At 50.2% G+C, this 13,779-nt stretch overlaps 1 protein-coding gene and 1 pseudogene across 2 annotated transcripts in view; both read right to left on the reverse strand.

Annotated features, from left to right (window-relative positions):
- Nucleotides 1-552: 552 nt before the first annotated feature.
- On the reverse strand, nt 553-1,702 carry LOC107543234 (heterogeneous nuclear ribonucleoprotein A1 pseudogene; annotated as a pseudogene).
- Nucleotides 1,703-6,434: 4,732 nt separating this feature from the next.
- The window catches only part of KIRREL1 (kirre like nephrin family adhesion molecule 1), a 105,759-nt gene continuing 98,414 nt past the window's right edge, over nt 6,435-13,779 (reverse strand). Inside the window, exons 12-15 of one of the 2 annotated variants that reach the window (XM_087827946.1) lie at nt 13,483-13,590; nt 13,185-13,324; nt 12,323-12,400; nt 6,435-12,076 (exon numbers count right to left, since the gene is read on the reverse strand). In XM_087827946.1, the coding sequence (XP_087684072.1) occupies nt 11,600-12,076; nt 12,323-12,400; nt 13,185-13,324; nt 13,483-13,590 (803 nt within the window). In that variant the 3' untranslated portion in view covers nt 6,435-11,599. The remainder of the gene's footprint in view (nt 12,077-12,322; nt 12,401-13,184; nt 13,325-13,482; nt 13,591-13,779) is intronic. The other variant, XM_087827947.1, reaches the window with a different exon arrangement.

Genomic DNA, 13,779 nt, shown 5'->3' on the forward strand with positions numbered 1-13,779 from the left:
AATAGAAGAAATGCATTCCAATTAATCCTGCCAAATAATAGAAAAGCCTGTTTTTTAAAAGTGGTAATAACAAATTAACAATACAGCATGTTTACATCTATTAGGTTGAACCATGTAAAATTTCTGATGTTCAACAATTTCTGGCCTACAAAAACAACAGTTTCATATAGCTTGACATTTTGCCATTCCAGAATTATTTCCAAAGTTCTTTTAATTTTTTAAAAAAAGACACATTTATTCAATGTCATGATCAGACTATTACATTTAGCAATCAGCACCATGGGTGCAAAAAATCTACATTAAAACCCTTTGTTGGAATGCTTTCCACTTTCCACTGAACAGAAACAAAAATAACCTGTTAAACAACTAGTCACAAATACAGCCCTCAAGGTTTTTGCCCATCCACATGAGTATTGTCTAAAACATGTCTTCTTTGTAGCAGCTAGGCCCTGCCACCCCTGTGCTTGGGTGAGTTCACAAATTTGTTGAACCTGTAGCTTCCCTGGCACTTCTCTGGCTCTCCTCTCCTGCTGAGCATTGTTTCCTGGAAGTAAAACCTTCAGCCACTGCCATGGCTACTGCTGCTGCTGGAACCACCAGAGCCACCTTGGTTTCATGGTTTAGCAAAGTATTGACCTCCACCATCATAGGGGCCAGAGCTTCTGCCTCCGATGTTTTCTCCTTTCATGGGTCCAAAATTTGAAGATTGATTGTTGTAATTGCCAAAATCATTGTAGCTTCTGCCACCTCCAAAGCTGCTTCCGTCATTACCAAGTCCATTATAGCCATCACCACTGCCACCATAACCACCACCACCATGGCTGCCACCTCTGAAGTTTCCTCCACTGCCAAAGTTGTCATTCCCACCAAAACCACCTCCACAGTCAACACCAGTTTCCAGAACCAGTTTCACCTCTTTGGCTGGATGAAGCACTAGCCATCTCTTGCTTTCATAAGGCTTTCCTTACTTCACAGTTGTGGCCGTTCACAGTGTGGTGTTTCTGAATGACAGTCTTGTCTAGAGTCATGGTCATCAAAGGTTACAAAAGCAAAGCCTCTCTCCTTGTCACTGCTCCTGTGAGTCATGACTTCATTCACTTCCATTTCCCCACACTGTTCAAAAATAACTTCTTAGGTGATATTCTCCAGTGTCGTCTTTAATACCGCCAATGAAAATCATTTCCACAGCTAAGTTGGCACCAGGCCTTTGAGAATCTTCTCTTGAGACAACCCTTTCTGGCTCCACACTTTTCCACCCACCTTGTGTGGTCCTGCATTCATGGCTGCACCCAGCTCCTCCACAGTGGGCCGTGTGACAATCCCAAAGCCTATGGAGCACTTGGTGTTTGGATCGCTCATCACCACAGTCTGTGAGCGTCCCCATTGCTCAAAATGGCTCCTCAGACTCTCATCAATTGTTTCAAAGCTCAAACCTCCAACACAGAGCTTCTGCAGCTGTTCCTGCTCTTTGGTAGACTCTGACTTAGACATAATGACTGTGGGAGGGAGACTCCAACAATGCTTCCTCGGCACTGTCCACAAAACAGAAAGGAGTCCCAAAGTTCTTTTAATGGCCTACAAGTTCTCAAAGAACCTGTTCCACCCCACCTCTTTAACAGGATTTTCTTCCAACTCTCACTACTCTCCCCAAACCGACTCCTTGCTGGTCCTCAACCCTCTAAACTCATTTCTGCCTCAGGGTTTTTGCAGTTGTTGTTTTCTCTGCCTAAAATACTTTACCCAGGCTTCCCTGCCCTCTTATCTTAGAGGCTTTTTCTGACCACCCAACGTAAAATAGCACACCATCTTCTCCTACCGTCCCTCACCATCTACTGTACCTGCCTCTCCATATCTCTTACCACTATCTGACATACTTCATTTACTGTTGGTGGTGAGACTGGTACCAGGTGTTAGACTGGTGGAGTCAAGACCTTGGCTCAGCAACTTCAGCACTTGAGTTCTGGCTAAGAAAGAATTCAGAGCCAAGACTCAGACTATAAGAGAAAGTTTATTTAGAAAGTCACAGATGTAAAGAGGTGAACTGTAGAAGAAATGGGCTCAGAAAACAAGTTACAGGGGCAAAAGAAGGACCCTAGGAGCTTAGAAAAGAGAGAGAGGCAAGGAAAACATGCCTGTGAGGAAAGGCTAGGTGAGCGCCATAGAGAGCTGTGTTGGGTTCTCCTTCTTGAGGGTATTTATCTGGAGGTCTCAATAGAGAGATCCCAATAGAATATTCATCAGCTTTCCAGGTGTGCCCTTTCAGGGTCTTGGTCTCTATTGATTGGTCGGCACCAGGGCAGTGGGTCATTATCAATGCAGCTGGTTGTGAGGTCAGCTGTGGGATTGGGTGGCTTGTCTGGTTTTGCTGCTTTTCTGGGCCTGGAGCAGAAACACAACTGAGGCCTAGATGATATCCCGAGGGCCTAATGCCTTAGGGCTATTCTCAGGCCCACTTGTTTGTTCCCTCTCTAAGGGGGCCTAACCTGTGTGACTAGTGACATGCCAGAGGAAAGGTCAGGGGAGGGTCCGAGCCATATGACCAGTTATATGCTAGGGGAGGAAATGTTACCCTGGAGGCGAAGTCCTTGTTTTCCCAGTTTTGCCCATTGCTAAGCACCCAGGGCTTTCTGCCCTGGTGACCTTCTGTACCTGGCCCACCCTCCTTGCTCTGCTCCGTCTGTCTAACTGCCCACCACACTAACTGCTCATGCCTGTGTAAGTGCCATGAGAGCAGGGACTTGGTGGTGTTTTCTGCTGTAACCCCAGGGTTCAGAATAGTAACAGACACATGGTAACTATTCAATAAATACTTTTTGCATGAGTAAAGAAGTAATTTCTATAAATGAGGAAACTGAGTCATAGAGAGGTCAAATCATTTTCCCATAGGCACAGAGATGGTACCTGAAGAAGCTGGAAAGAAGCCCAAACATTCAGGTTCCAAAGTCCAGACTCCATGAAAAGCCACCCTGCTTTCCCTGTCCCCTGATGGTCTTGATGCTAAGGCAGAGGGAGGCTCCTACATTGGGTCCATATTGGACCAGATGGCTCAAGAGGTGCCTTCAGTTTGAGATTGTATTGTCTATAGTTAAGCATCCATTTTAGTGAGGGCTCTGAGAAGACAAGGTTTTGGTCATCCCTCAGGCTACAGCATGACTGGGGTGCCAGAACAGGAGTATTGACACAGTATTGTTTAAAAAGAAGTTCCAACCAGTGTCCTTTGGGAAGGTGAGACATTAAGCTGAGCCTCAAAATATGAAATATTCCCTGTTTGCAAATGAATGAAGAATGTGTTTGCATAGCGACCATCAAGAGAGCAGTATTATGTGGAGAGAAAAAAGAGACAAAGCTCCTGGGTTCAATTCTGGGAGTTGATGGCTCTGCTCTCCCAGGAGATTGCCTCTGCAGCGAATTACAATGAGTAAAGGAAATGGGAAAGTGAGTGTCGATGAAGTGATCTTTCTTCTCCCCCAGAATCGTGCTTTGCAAAGAGCTGGTCTTTTGGTTTTAGAACCCTGGGGGCTGACAAGATGGGCTCTCCAGATGGGCACATTCTCCTGGTCACTGCTAAAGCTGCCAATATATAGTGGGTGTGTGTAATGCTGAGGGTATGTTTGTAGCAGTGAGTTGTGTGGTGTGGGGTGCTGCAGAAAGTGGGGATAGGGCGGGTTTGGGGTGATACAAAGTGTTAATAGACCAAGGTAACCAACTCACATTTGAATAGCATTTAGTAATTTACAAAGGGTGCTTGTATATCTCATCTCCTGGAAGGCTCATAGCATTTTACAGATAAGAAAAAGCTCAGAAAGTGTGCTGACTTGCCCTGAATCACCGAGTTTCACCAGGCACTGCGGGGTTTTAACCAGATTTTATGCCCTTTTCTTAACCCCTGGACAACTGTTGACCTCTTTCATGATGTCTGCAAGAAAAGGGGCAAAGGGAGAGGGAACAAATACCCATTGCCCACCTTTCTCCAGGCTAACAAACGCTAACACATACTGAGGACTTCTGTGCTAGGAAACCTGTTAAGCTTTTATAGGGGATAGGAGTTTCTATTAGTCCATTTCACAGAGAAGGAAAGTGAGATGCAGAGAAGTAAAGTAACTTACCCAAGGTCAAGTAGGAGCAAAGGGCGAAGCTCTGTGTTAATTAGCATTTTTATATTATGTTGCAATAACAAACAACTCCAAAATTTCAATATTTTAACAAAACAGAGATTCATTTCTCTCTCGAGCTACATGTTCATCACGAATTGGCAGAGGGTCTCTGCTTCACTTAGTCACTCAGGAGCCCAGGCAGAGAGGGACTCCACCATTACGGAGCTGCACCATCTGGAACGAATGAGCTCCTGGTGCTATCGCGAAGAGCAGGAAGGTCCTACACTAGCAATTAAATGCTTTGGTCTGGAAGTAACATGTTACTTCTGTTTATAGTACATTGGCCTAAATTAGTCAGGTAGGCCTTGCCAGGCAACTCAGAGAGAGCCCAGTAGTAGTAAGTACTGGTAATGCCTGTCAGCTTGGCTCTACCACTTCATCAAGCATGCAACTCCTGGGTTAAAGCGCCTTCATGCATCGCATTTATGGGCTTTTTCCTTTCTTTTCTGTCCCTCCATTCTTGCATTCCTCCAGCACATACTGAGCAACTATATGCCAGACACTGTTGGATGAGGATACTAAATGACACATGCTCTCTGCCTTTAAGTGCCTTTATTTTAAGAAGAAAGTGCTAATATTAATGTGTCATACACAAAACCCTGAGGTTCAATCAAAGCAGACAGTTATAAATGAGGTAAGCAAGATACAGTCCACCTGTCCTGGGGCTTCCCGGGAGGGAGAGACAGTGAGGAAATAATGAGTCAGGTAAGGCTTCCTGGAGGAGATGGCCTTTGAGTAATGTGAGTACGATCTGGAAATGAAAAGGTAAAAGGACATGGGCATTCCAGGCTGAGAAAAGAGCTTTGCCAAAAGCGCAGAGGGCCAGGGAAGTGCAAAGGTGTCCTCCAAACAAGGAGCAAGTCCATTTGACTGTGTTGAAATGCTGAGTGGGGGGAGGGAAGGTTGAATGATTAGATTCTTTGAGAACTAATGTTTTTTGGGGACTTTGAACTTTCATACTTCGGTGGAAAAAATGTAAACAGGAGCATGTTTGTGCCCAGGGCAAGGGCTCCTGTTGTGAGGCAGACTAACTCACAAGAGAGTGGCTTTTTAAACTGCAAAGAACCCGGCAAGCGTCACTCAGTGGTTGAGCATCAACCTAGGAGCCGGGAGATGACGATTCAATTCCCGGTCAGGGCACATGCTCAGGTTTCGGGCTCAATCCCCAGCAGGGGGCGTGCAGGAGGCAGCTGATCAATGACTCATCATTGATCTTTCTCTCTCCCCCTCCCTTCCTTTCTCTGAAATCAATAAAAAATTAAAAAATAAAACTTCGAAGTGTTGATCAAGGGGTTGTTGGTGTCATTACTTACATGTTCAGTCTTGGGTGACATGAGGGAGGGGCTTGGGCGTCTGGCACAGGAAGAAGCCTAAAGCAGGGTGCAAGCTCCTGCGGCCTGTCTTATGCCCGGAGAAGGGTGTCTGGTTCCTTGGAGCCTCATGTGGTGCCCTAAATAGCTCCAAACTTGTCCCAAAGTGCCTGCTGGCCCTGTCCTGGGCTCTGGGGATGCAAGAGGAATAAAATGCATCCTGAGTGGACACAGCACAGGAAGCATCCTATTAACACTACTTGGCCTAACAATTCACCCGGCCTCCGTGTTTGCGGGAACTGGCTTGTGCAGCCCCCGCCTTCTGATTGCTTTTGGATTGCAGCTGTATGCCATGTTTCACCTGTGCCAGTTCAGCTTACCTGGCTGCTGCCTCGCGATTCACCCTGCACCTGGGCCTCTTCCCCAACCAGGCTGCACTTGCCGTGGGTACCTAGAGGCTCTTGGTCCTGGACACAGGCCTCCAGGCTGCAGCCCCCACTGCTCCGTCCCTCCCTGTGGTAGCCTTGGGCTGGGAATGCCAGCCTTCTGAGAAATGGGTTGCATTGCCTCAAAAGTATTTTTTCAGCTCTTCCACCCCTATCTCTGTCTGACTGTGTCTTATGTCCTGTGTGTACAAAGAGGCTGCTGTGGAACATCTTTAGTTTGGTTGATTGTTAGCTGGATGAGAAAAGCAATAGACCCTTGTATCTCTCTAATGACTTACAGCTTTCCAAAACATTATCTGAAAACAACTTTTTAAAAAATTATCCTCAAACACTCCTGAGAAATGAGCAAAGAGAACCCTTTGCCCTCTCTACAAAAGAGAATTTAGAATTTCTCAGCAGAATGGCTTCTGTGTGTAACTGTTTTTGTTTTTTCATTTTGTTTCAGTACAAGTTTAAAGGTTGAGACCTGATAGCTTTGCTTTTCACCCAAACTGCTGCATTTTAATGAATGAACCCAAACCTGCTCCCACCCTTGTTCCCAAATCCCTTGGAATCTTATCTCAGATTCAGTCGCCCTCTTGCCAATCCCCATAGTCAGATTTCGAATAGAACATTTGGATGGTGTGTCCCTAAAGCATGGAGGCTTGAGCTGTTTGTCCCTGAACTGCCATAACTGGGCTCGGGGTTCTCCAACAGTCACCTACTGCTGAGTGAAATGTGCTCGCCCCGTGGCCTAGAGGTGACACAAATACAAAGTCTGCAATCGCAATCCAAAAATCTATCTTTTCCCCAAATTTGGACCATTTCACCCCAAATCAGGCAAGCCTTTAAGGAACTGGAGCTGCTCATGCATTAACAACACAAAACATGGTACTTTTTAGAACATTTATATTTATATATAAAAATTAAATATATATAATATATAATGTGTTTGAGACTAAAAATATAGTACATAATATTTTTTAAAAAAGGAAAATGAAAAAAAGGCAGAATAGGAAAAGTTGTGAAGGACACACAGATACACATTGCTAAAAATCTACGATGGTCTGTCCTAACAAAAATATTTTTCTCTCTTAATTATCATCATGGATCCATTTATCATCGGGGTTTGGGTGGAGGAAATTCTTTTGGAGCCACAAATGGAGGTTGTAATCCCAAGAACAGTTGGGGTAGAAAATGTGACCACAAGGAGCCCTGGGTCTCTTTCTGGTGAAATTGGAAGCGGCCAAACTTCTGGGTCACTATTGCTAACAAGTGTGGAGTTTGACTGTATTGGCACCTTGGCTGCTTTCTCCCCAGAGTTAGTGGTATTCCCAGGGGCAGCATCTAAAGATCTCCAGAAGCTAACAGAAGAGCCCATGGCCCACCAACACTTGACAAGGTCACTGGTTGGGGCCATCAAAAAGCCAGGAGCAGGAGGCAGGAGACAGGTTAAGAATGAGTGATAGTTATATGCAAATGGAGTTATTTTTACAGGCAGGCTTGTACCAGAACCACCTAATATGGGCAGCAAACATTTCTTCAGGAACAGAACCTGGGCTCCCTCACAGTGATGCAAGAAAATGGGATTGTGCCCTTCCCTCCATCTCCCAGGCCACATATACTCAGTCCTCTCCACCAGCCCCAGAGGTGAAGTGTCAGGGCCAAGAGCATAAAGGGGAGGCTTTTCAGAAAGAGGCTGGCCTCCAGGAAAGGGGAGAAAATGGGGAGAAGGGTGTTGGGTAGGAGGAGGCAGGGAGAAGGGAATGGGATATTTAAATGCTAATTTTATAGCCTCTTCACAAAAATAAATGCCTTTCTAATTCCATCCCTGGGTCTGTGCATTTCAGTGTTCATTACCACCCCTCACTGGTCCCACCACGGTCAGGAGCTCCACTGCCTTTAGGGGTCTCCCTCAGCACGCAGCACGGCTTGCAGAGGCCAAGGAACCTGGCTGGGCACCCACAGCACCAAAAGGGTGGAGAAGCCAGGAATCGTGAGGCTGGAGTGGCCTTGATAGTGTAGTAGTGGGGACAGATTGTCCACACAGCAGAGAGGCAGTGACTGAGCCAGTTCAGTCCACTGGCTCGGCCTTAAGTTAATTTTCTTCAAACCCTATAGTGACAGGCCACCTGATTCCATTTTAAGGAGCCCAGGACTTGAGCTCCTGACAGAGTGCCAACTGGTTAATGAGAGGGCAGGAGGGCAAAGAGATCCCAGGGCAGTGTGCTCCATCCTGTAAAGCCAAAGGCTGCCCTCAAAGTGATGAGGGAAGCAGTGACTGCTGGGATAAGACGGTGTCTGGAGACACAGTGGTCAAACCATTTCATCCCAAGCAAGACATCTGTTAGAAAAATAGCACTGCTCCTATCCCTGGCCACTTCCCTTTCTGATTGAAGGTTTTTGCTTAATGCAAACTCTGTGGCTGGGCTTTGAGGGGCCCAGGGTTTAGGATGGAGGCTAGGCCCTCCACAAAGAAACAACAGCTCACCCAGGATCACAAGAACCTCTTCAAGATTCAGAATTTTCCGTTACTGCTGGACCCATCTGCCCTTCCTCTGTGTTCCTTCACAGAGGGACCGGCTGCACTCATGCCTGGTCCCCTGGCTCAAAGCAGCTTAGCCTGCAGGCTTCACCTTGTAAGTGGTCCCTAGTCAGGAAAATGCTCCTGAGCATGAGTGGCAGCTGGCTACTCCCATTTGTCACCATGGAAGTTGTCTGAAACCTGGATACAGTCACAGTGGATACACACCCTGCCTTGGCCATAGACACCCTTGCAAAACTGTCAGAATTCTGTGTGGGGAGCAGTACAGTTACCCAACAGTCAAAGAATAACCCTGCATTAATTTTACTGAGGCTTAGGGCATGCTTTTTGGTGCTGTTTAGGATCAAGGGGTTCCTTAGTGGAAACTCATTCACAGTACTTCTGACAAGACAATGAAGCCAGTGGTGAAAGCTTTTCTAAGGGACCCTTTCGACTCCTCCATCCCTTAGCCCACTGTCCGCAACTCCTCGCCAGGGATGCCCAGGCTGTTCTAGTTCACCAAACAGAGAGAAATAGCAGAATTCTAGGTTTGTGCAACCCTTCTCCTTCATCTACAGGCCAGGAAATCCGAGGCAATGAAAAGTAGGCCACGGTCACTCAGTAAATGACTTTAGAATGAGGTCCTGGGTCTCCTGACTCCTAACCCCTTGACCAAAAAAAGTGGTCAGGACCACCAAGGTGACCACATCCAGTACTGAGGAACCACACTGGAGGACTCCGGCTTTAGACAGCAAAGTTCTATGTTCAAGGGCACCTTCTACTCCCCAGAAAAGTGGTTCCACTTGGCCTAACCCGTAGGTCCCACTTCAGATTCTGACTGGAGCTGAGTGCCAGTTGTGGCAAACAGAGACGACTTTGGTGGCCGACGTCTCCCTGCGCCTTGCACGGCATCACTTGCTTGGAGGCCCCAGTTAAGGTGTTAAGGGTCGGAGAGCGCGAAGTAGCTCTGCATCAGACATCAGAAAATGAATGGGCCCTGCAATGTTAGCGGACCTTCCTAGTGACCTTGGGCCCCCTCCTCTCCATCGTTTCAACAGAATGGGCCCAACATTTAAACTAAAAAGGGGAAAATAAGAGAATCTGACCAAACCCCCCCAAAAAAATGCATTTTGGAATATTCCTGTTTAACCGGATTACCCGTGGCTTTTGGTTTCTGTGAAAATAATAAAAATACGCACAGATCTGTCTGCAGAGGAGCCTGCACCCTTAGCAGGCCCTGTCGCTGAGCTTACGTAAAGGATCACACAGGAGGCATGAACTTCCCGGGGCCGACATGGGCAGGAGCCTGGACCAGGCTTTGGAAAGGGTGGGTTGGTGGGGCTCTAGTCCCTTCTGGAGGACACAGAGGTAGCTGGGAGGCCAGAACTGGAGCTACTTTCTTCCTGGACATTAACTGATCCTTACCAGTGGTGGGGGTGGGGGAGATGGCAAGGAATGTCACACCACAGACCCACCCGAAAGGGTGGTGATGGCCCATGGCTGATCAGCACTTAACTCATTAAAGCAAACATGAGGAATGAATGGTGACCAGGAGAAAGGGCCATGAACATTCTGGGCATTGCACAGGAAGCCCCACCTACGTAGTCAGGGCTGAGCGAGTTAGGAGCACCCTCCAGACCCTGATCGGTGGGAAGGGGAGGCCGACCTGGGTTTTCTTTGGAGTGCTGGTTCTCTTTGGTTAGCAGGTGGTGGCTGGGAAGAGCCAGGTGGACTGTGTACATGCATGTGTATGTGTCAGCACGGGTCACGGCTGCCGGCAGTGTCCTCTGTGCCACCTTACTCTATCTGCCCTTCCTCTTACCTGGCCCTGACCCATCTGTCTCCTAAATTCTGCAGCGCTTGACAGTATGTCTGGGGCTCAGAATACCCACTCCCTGCAGAGCCTCCCACACAGGGCTGGCCAACCCAAGCTCAAGGCACTGCAAAGAGGAGGAATATGACTGATCCAAGAGGGGGGGGGAAAGATGCTAAAGCAAAACCTGGGTAAAGAGCACATCTCCCATGCTCCCTGGAAGGTGGCCTCTAACCAAGGTTCCCTCCCTAAGCCTGTCAAGGCCCATCCGCAAGATAGGTCTCACCACCTGGATGTTTAAAAATGAATTCAAAGTGCCTGGAGATGGAAAGAGTAATGGAAGGTGTTAGGAATCTGGTAGAGAACAGGTGCCCCCTTTCCTTTCCACTAGGACTTATATTTGGGTGGGGGAATCCCTACAGCTTTATTACTTTTTTTTTTCCCAAATGAGACTTTTATTGTTGTTTTCTTTGAAAAATAGCCTATAGTACCCTACCCTCTCACCCACAACTCCCCAGGTAGGCTCAAGAGTTCAAACCAGGAAGCCGGGCAGATTGGGGAGAGAGGGGCTTGGGTGGGCTCCCCTAGTGTGGGCTGTGGAAGCTGCCAGGTAGCACACAGTTGTCTTGCTGGTGAGTCAGGACATGGTTCCTGACCTTTCCTTCTTCCACCATGACCTTCTGACGCATCAGCTAGCCCAGCATAGAGGAGAGGGAAAGGGGCAGCGCTACCGGAGACACCTGGATCCCTCTGCAGACTGGCACACAGGTGTGCACAGTGGGCAGCCAGGATGACTGGCATTTTCATCTCAGCTAAATGAGAGCTGGATTTGAACTCAGTGCCAGGGTTGTTCTCTAGACAGAGATAAAAGAAATCCAAGGCCCCTTCTGCAATTCTGAAGGAGATACACCAGGGTATAAATGCAGATGACAGAAGTTCTGGCCAGGCCATCCTGTTTCCACCTATATGTGCCAGAGCCACTCACCCCTATACTTCATGTCCCCTAGGCCAAAGTCTACCCATTCCCACATGAACTCCTCCATCTGCTTATGGGAGGCAGAGGGCAGGATAGAAAGGGAATGCTAAAAAGTGCCCCCTCCGCTCCACAACCTTCCCTTCCCCACCCCCACGCTGGGGCCAGGCGCCAGAGCAGGTCAGAAGACACATCCTCCCTCCCGGCGAGGAGGGAAGGGCAGGCCCAGGAGGCTGGGGCATGCACGGAGCACCTCGGGTGGGGCGTTTCGGGGAGACCTCCTCCCCACCTGCCGCGGCGGAAGGGGAAGGCTGGTGGGGGACAGGAGCCACGAGCAATGGCCCTGAATATCAGGGAACAGCTTCTCCTCTGCCCCGCAGAGGGGCCGCAGGCTGCGGCCCTACACGTGCGTCTGCATGCGCTGCTGGAAGCGCTGCCCGTAGTCCGAGTGCTGCGACGTGTAGGAGAAGCGCGTGGCCGTGGCGAACTTGCCGATGGGGTCGTAGGCCTCGAACGGGGTCCGCTCCAGGCCGGAGGGCGGGGCCTGGGGGTAACCCAGTCGGTAGGTGGGGTACCCCGGCGCCCCGGGGAAGGGGTGGGCGCTGAACTTCTCGTAGTTGTCGTAGGACAGCTGGCTGGCTGAGTCGGTGCCCGCCGGCGTGGCGGGGCCGGGCGCCGCGGGCTCGGGGCCGTAGTCGGAGGCGGGCGCGCGGCTGTAGGTGCTGAGCTGGGCGTAGCCGCTGGAGTGCGACAGGCGGGAGGAGGGGCGGCCGTCGAAGCGCGCGGGGCCCGGGGCGCGGTAGTCGGCGTAGAGCACCGCCCTGGACGACGGTCGGTCCTCGTGGGCACGCACGTTGTAGTAGCCGTTGGTGGGGTCCTGGGGCAGGGAGAGAGGCGGTGGAGGCGGGAGCGCCCTCTGCGGGTGGGGTGGCAAACCTCACCAGGGCCCTCAGGGCTTCCTCTGGCTCTGCCTTCTGTTCCCAGCAAATACCTCTCCATCTCCTTTGCTCCTGCAAGAAACCTCCCGACCTTCCCTCCCCAACCTGCCCTCCTCTCCATCCTCAAGCCCTCAAAACCCCGGCTGCCGCCCAGCCCTAGTGCCCGGCCCCCTCCGCTTTCCCACCTTCATTTCATACTCCTCCCGGGTGTCGATGGTATCGCAGCGCAGGTCCTGCTTCAGGTCCACGTCGTCTTTGAAGGACTGCAGAGCAGCAGGACGGGGTGTTAGGAGTCCTGCTCTTATACCCCACTAGCCCCATTCCCATACCCAGGGGCTGCCTATTAATGGGAGGGGTGGGGGGTCAAGGGTAGGCTTGAGTTCTGTATCCACTCCCAGTAAAGACTCTGAGATGTGGGAAGTGGCCAGGGACCTGGGTTCTAGCACCGGTTTTGTCACTAATACACAGTGTGACCTTGGGTATGTCGCTGCCCCTCTCTGGGATCCAGTGATGAGGCAGTGGGATGTGAAAAATTCTAGGAGCTTCCAGTTCTGACACTGCAGGGAAAGGATGGGACAAAGGAAGCCTGTTGGGCCCGGCCGGCATGGCTCAGTGGCTGAGCATCGACCCAGGATCCAGGAGATCGAGGTTCGATTCCTGGTCAGGGCATGTGCCCGGGTTGCGGGCTCAAATCCCAGTTGGGGGCGTGCAGGAGGCAGCCGATCAATGACTCATCACTGATGTTTCTAACTCTCTCCCTCTCCCTTCCTCTCTCTGGAATCAATAAAAACATATTTTTAAAAAAAAGGAAGCCTACTGGGGGCCCCACCTGTCATCCTCTGCTGTAGGGAAATCGGTCTGGGAGTGTGTGTCAGTGTGTGTACACACACATGTGAGCATGTGTGAACGTGTATGTGCATGCGTGTATGTGGCAGGACCAGGTAAACTGACGGAGGACACAGTGACAGTGGTTATTAGAGCACTGAGATGGGGCCAGTCCCAAGAGTGTGAAGAGGGGAGTGGGCCAGGGAAGAGCAGGGCCCTTACTGAGTAGATGGCTTTCATGACCCGGGTGGCTGTGGAGACGCTCGCGGTATCGTCCTCCCGGTCGGAATGCATTGTGAGCGGCTCACGGTTCACTGTCTCCACCTTGATGTCCAGCTTCCTCAGGGTCACATCCTTACGACCTGGGACAGAAGAGACAGCCTGGATGCTTTCTGCCAGCCTCTGCGGTGGGTTATTTCTGAACCTACCTTGACTGGGAAGGGCAACTGCCCCTCTGAGGCCCTGCCTGCGGGAGGCCCTGGAACCGGGAGGGGCTGTGGCCCACAGGGCCCTTACTCACTGCCTTTGCGACGCCGGTAGAGGAAGAACACCAAGGCGACAAAGAAGAAGGTGAGCAGGATGCCCGCACCGATGGTGGCTCCGGCGATGATGCCCACAGGTAGCACCTCTTCAGGCGAGAAAGGAAAGAGGCGGTAAGGACGGAGCCACCCTGGGGGCTGAGCTCAGTGCTGGCTGAAGCCCAGGCTGGCCACAAGGTCGCCAGCTCCATGGCACCCTGGACTGTGCTTGGGGCTGGTTTAAGTCAAGGTGGGATTTTAGAGGAAGGTCTGCATTGTGTTTGGGTCTGGGCCTGAGC

The sequence above is a fragment of the Miniopterus natalensis genome, chromosome 19, assembly GCF_054644295.1.
Source record: "Miniopterus natalensis isolate mMinNat1 chromosome 19, mMinNat1.hap1, whole genome shotgun sequence".
In the NCBI taxonomy this organism is placed as follows: Eukaryota; Metazoa; Chordata; class Mammalia; order Chiroptera; family Miniopteridae; genus Miniopterus; species Miniopterus natalensis.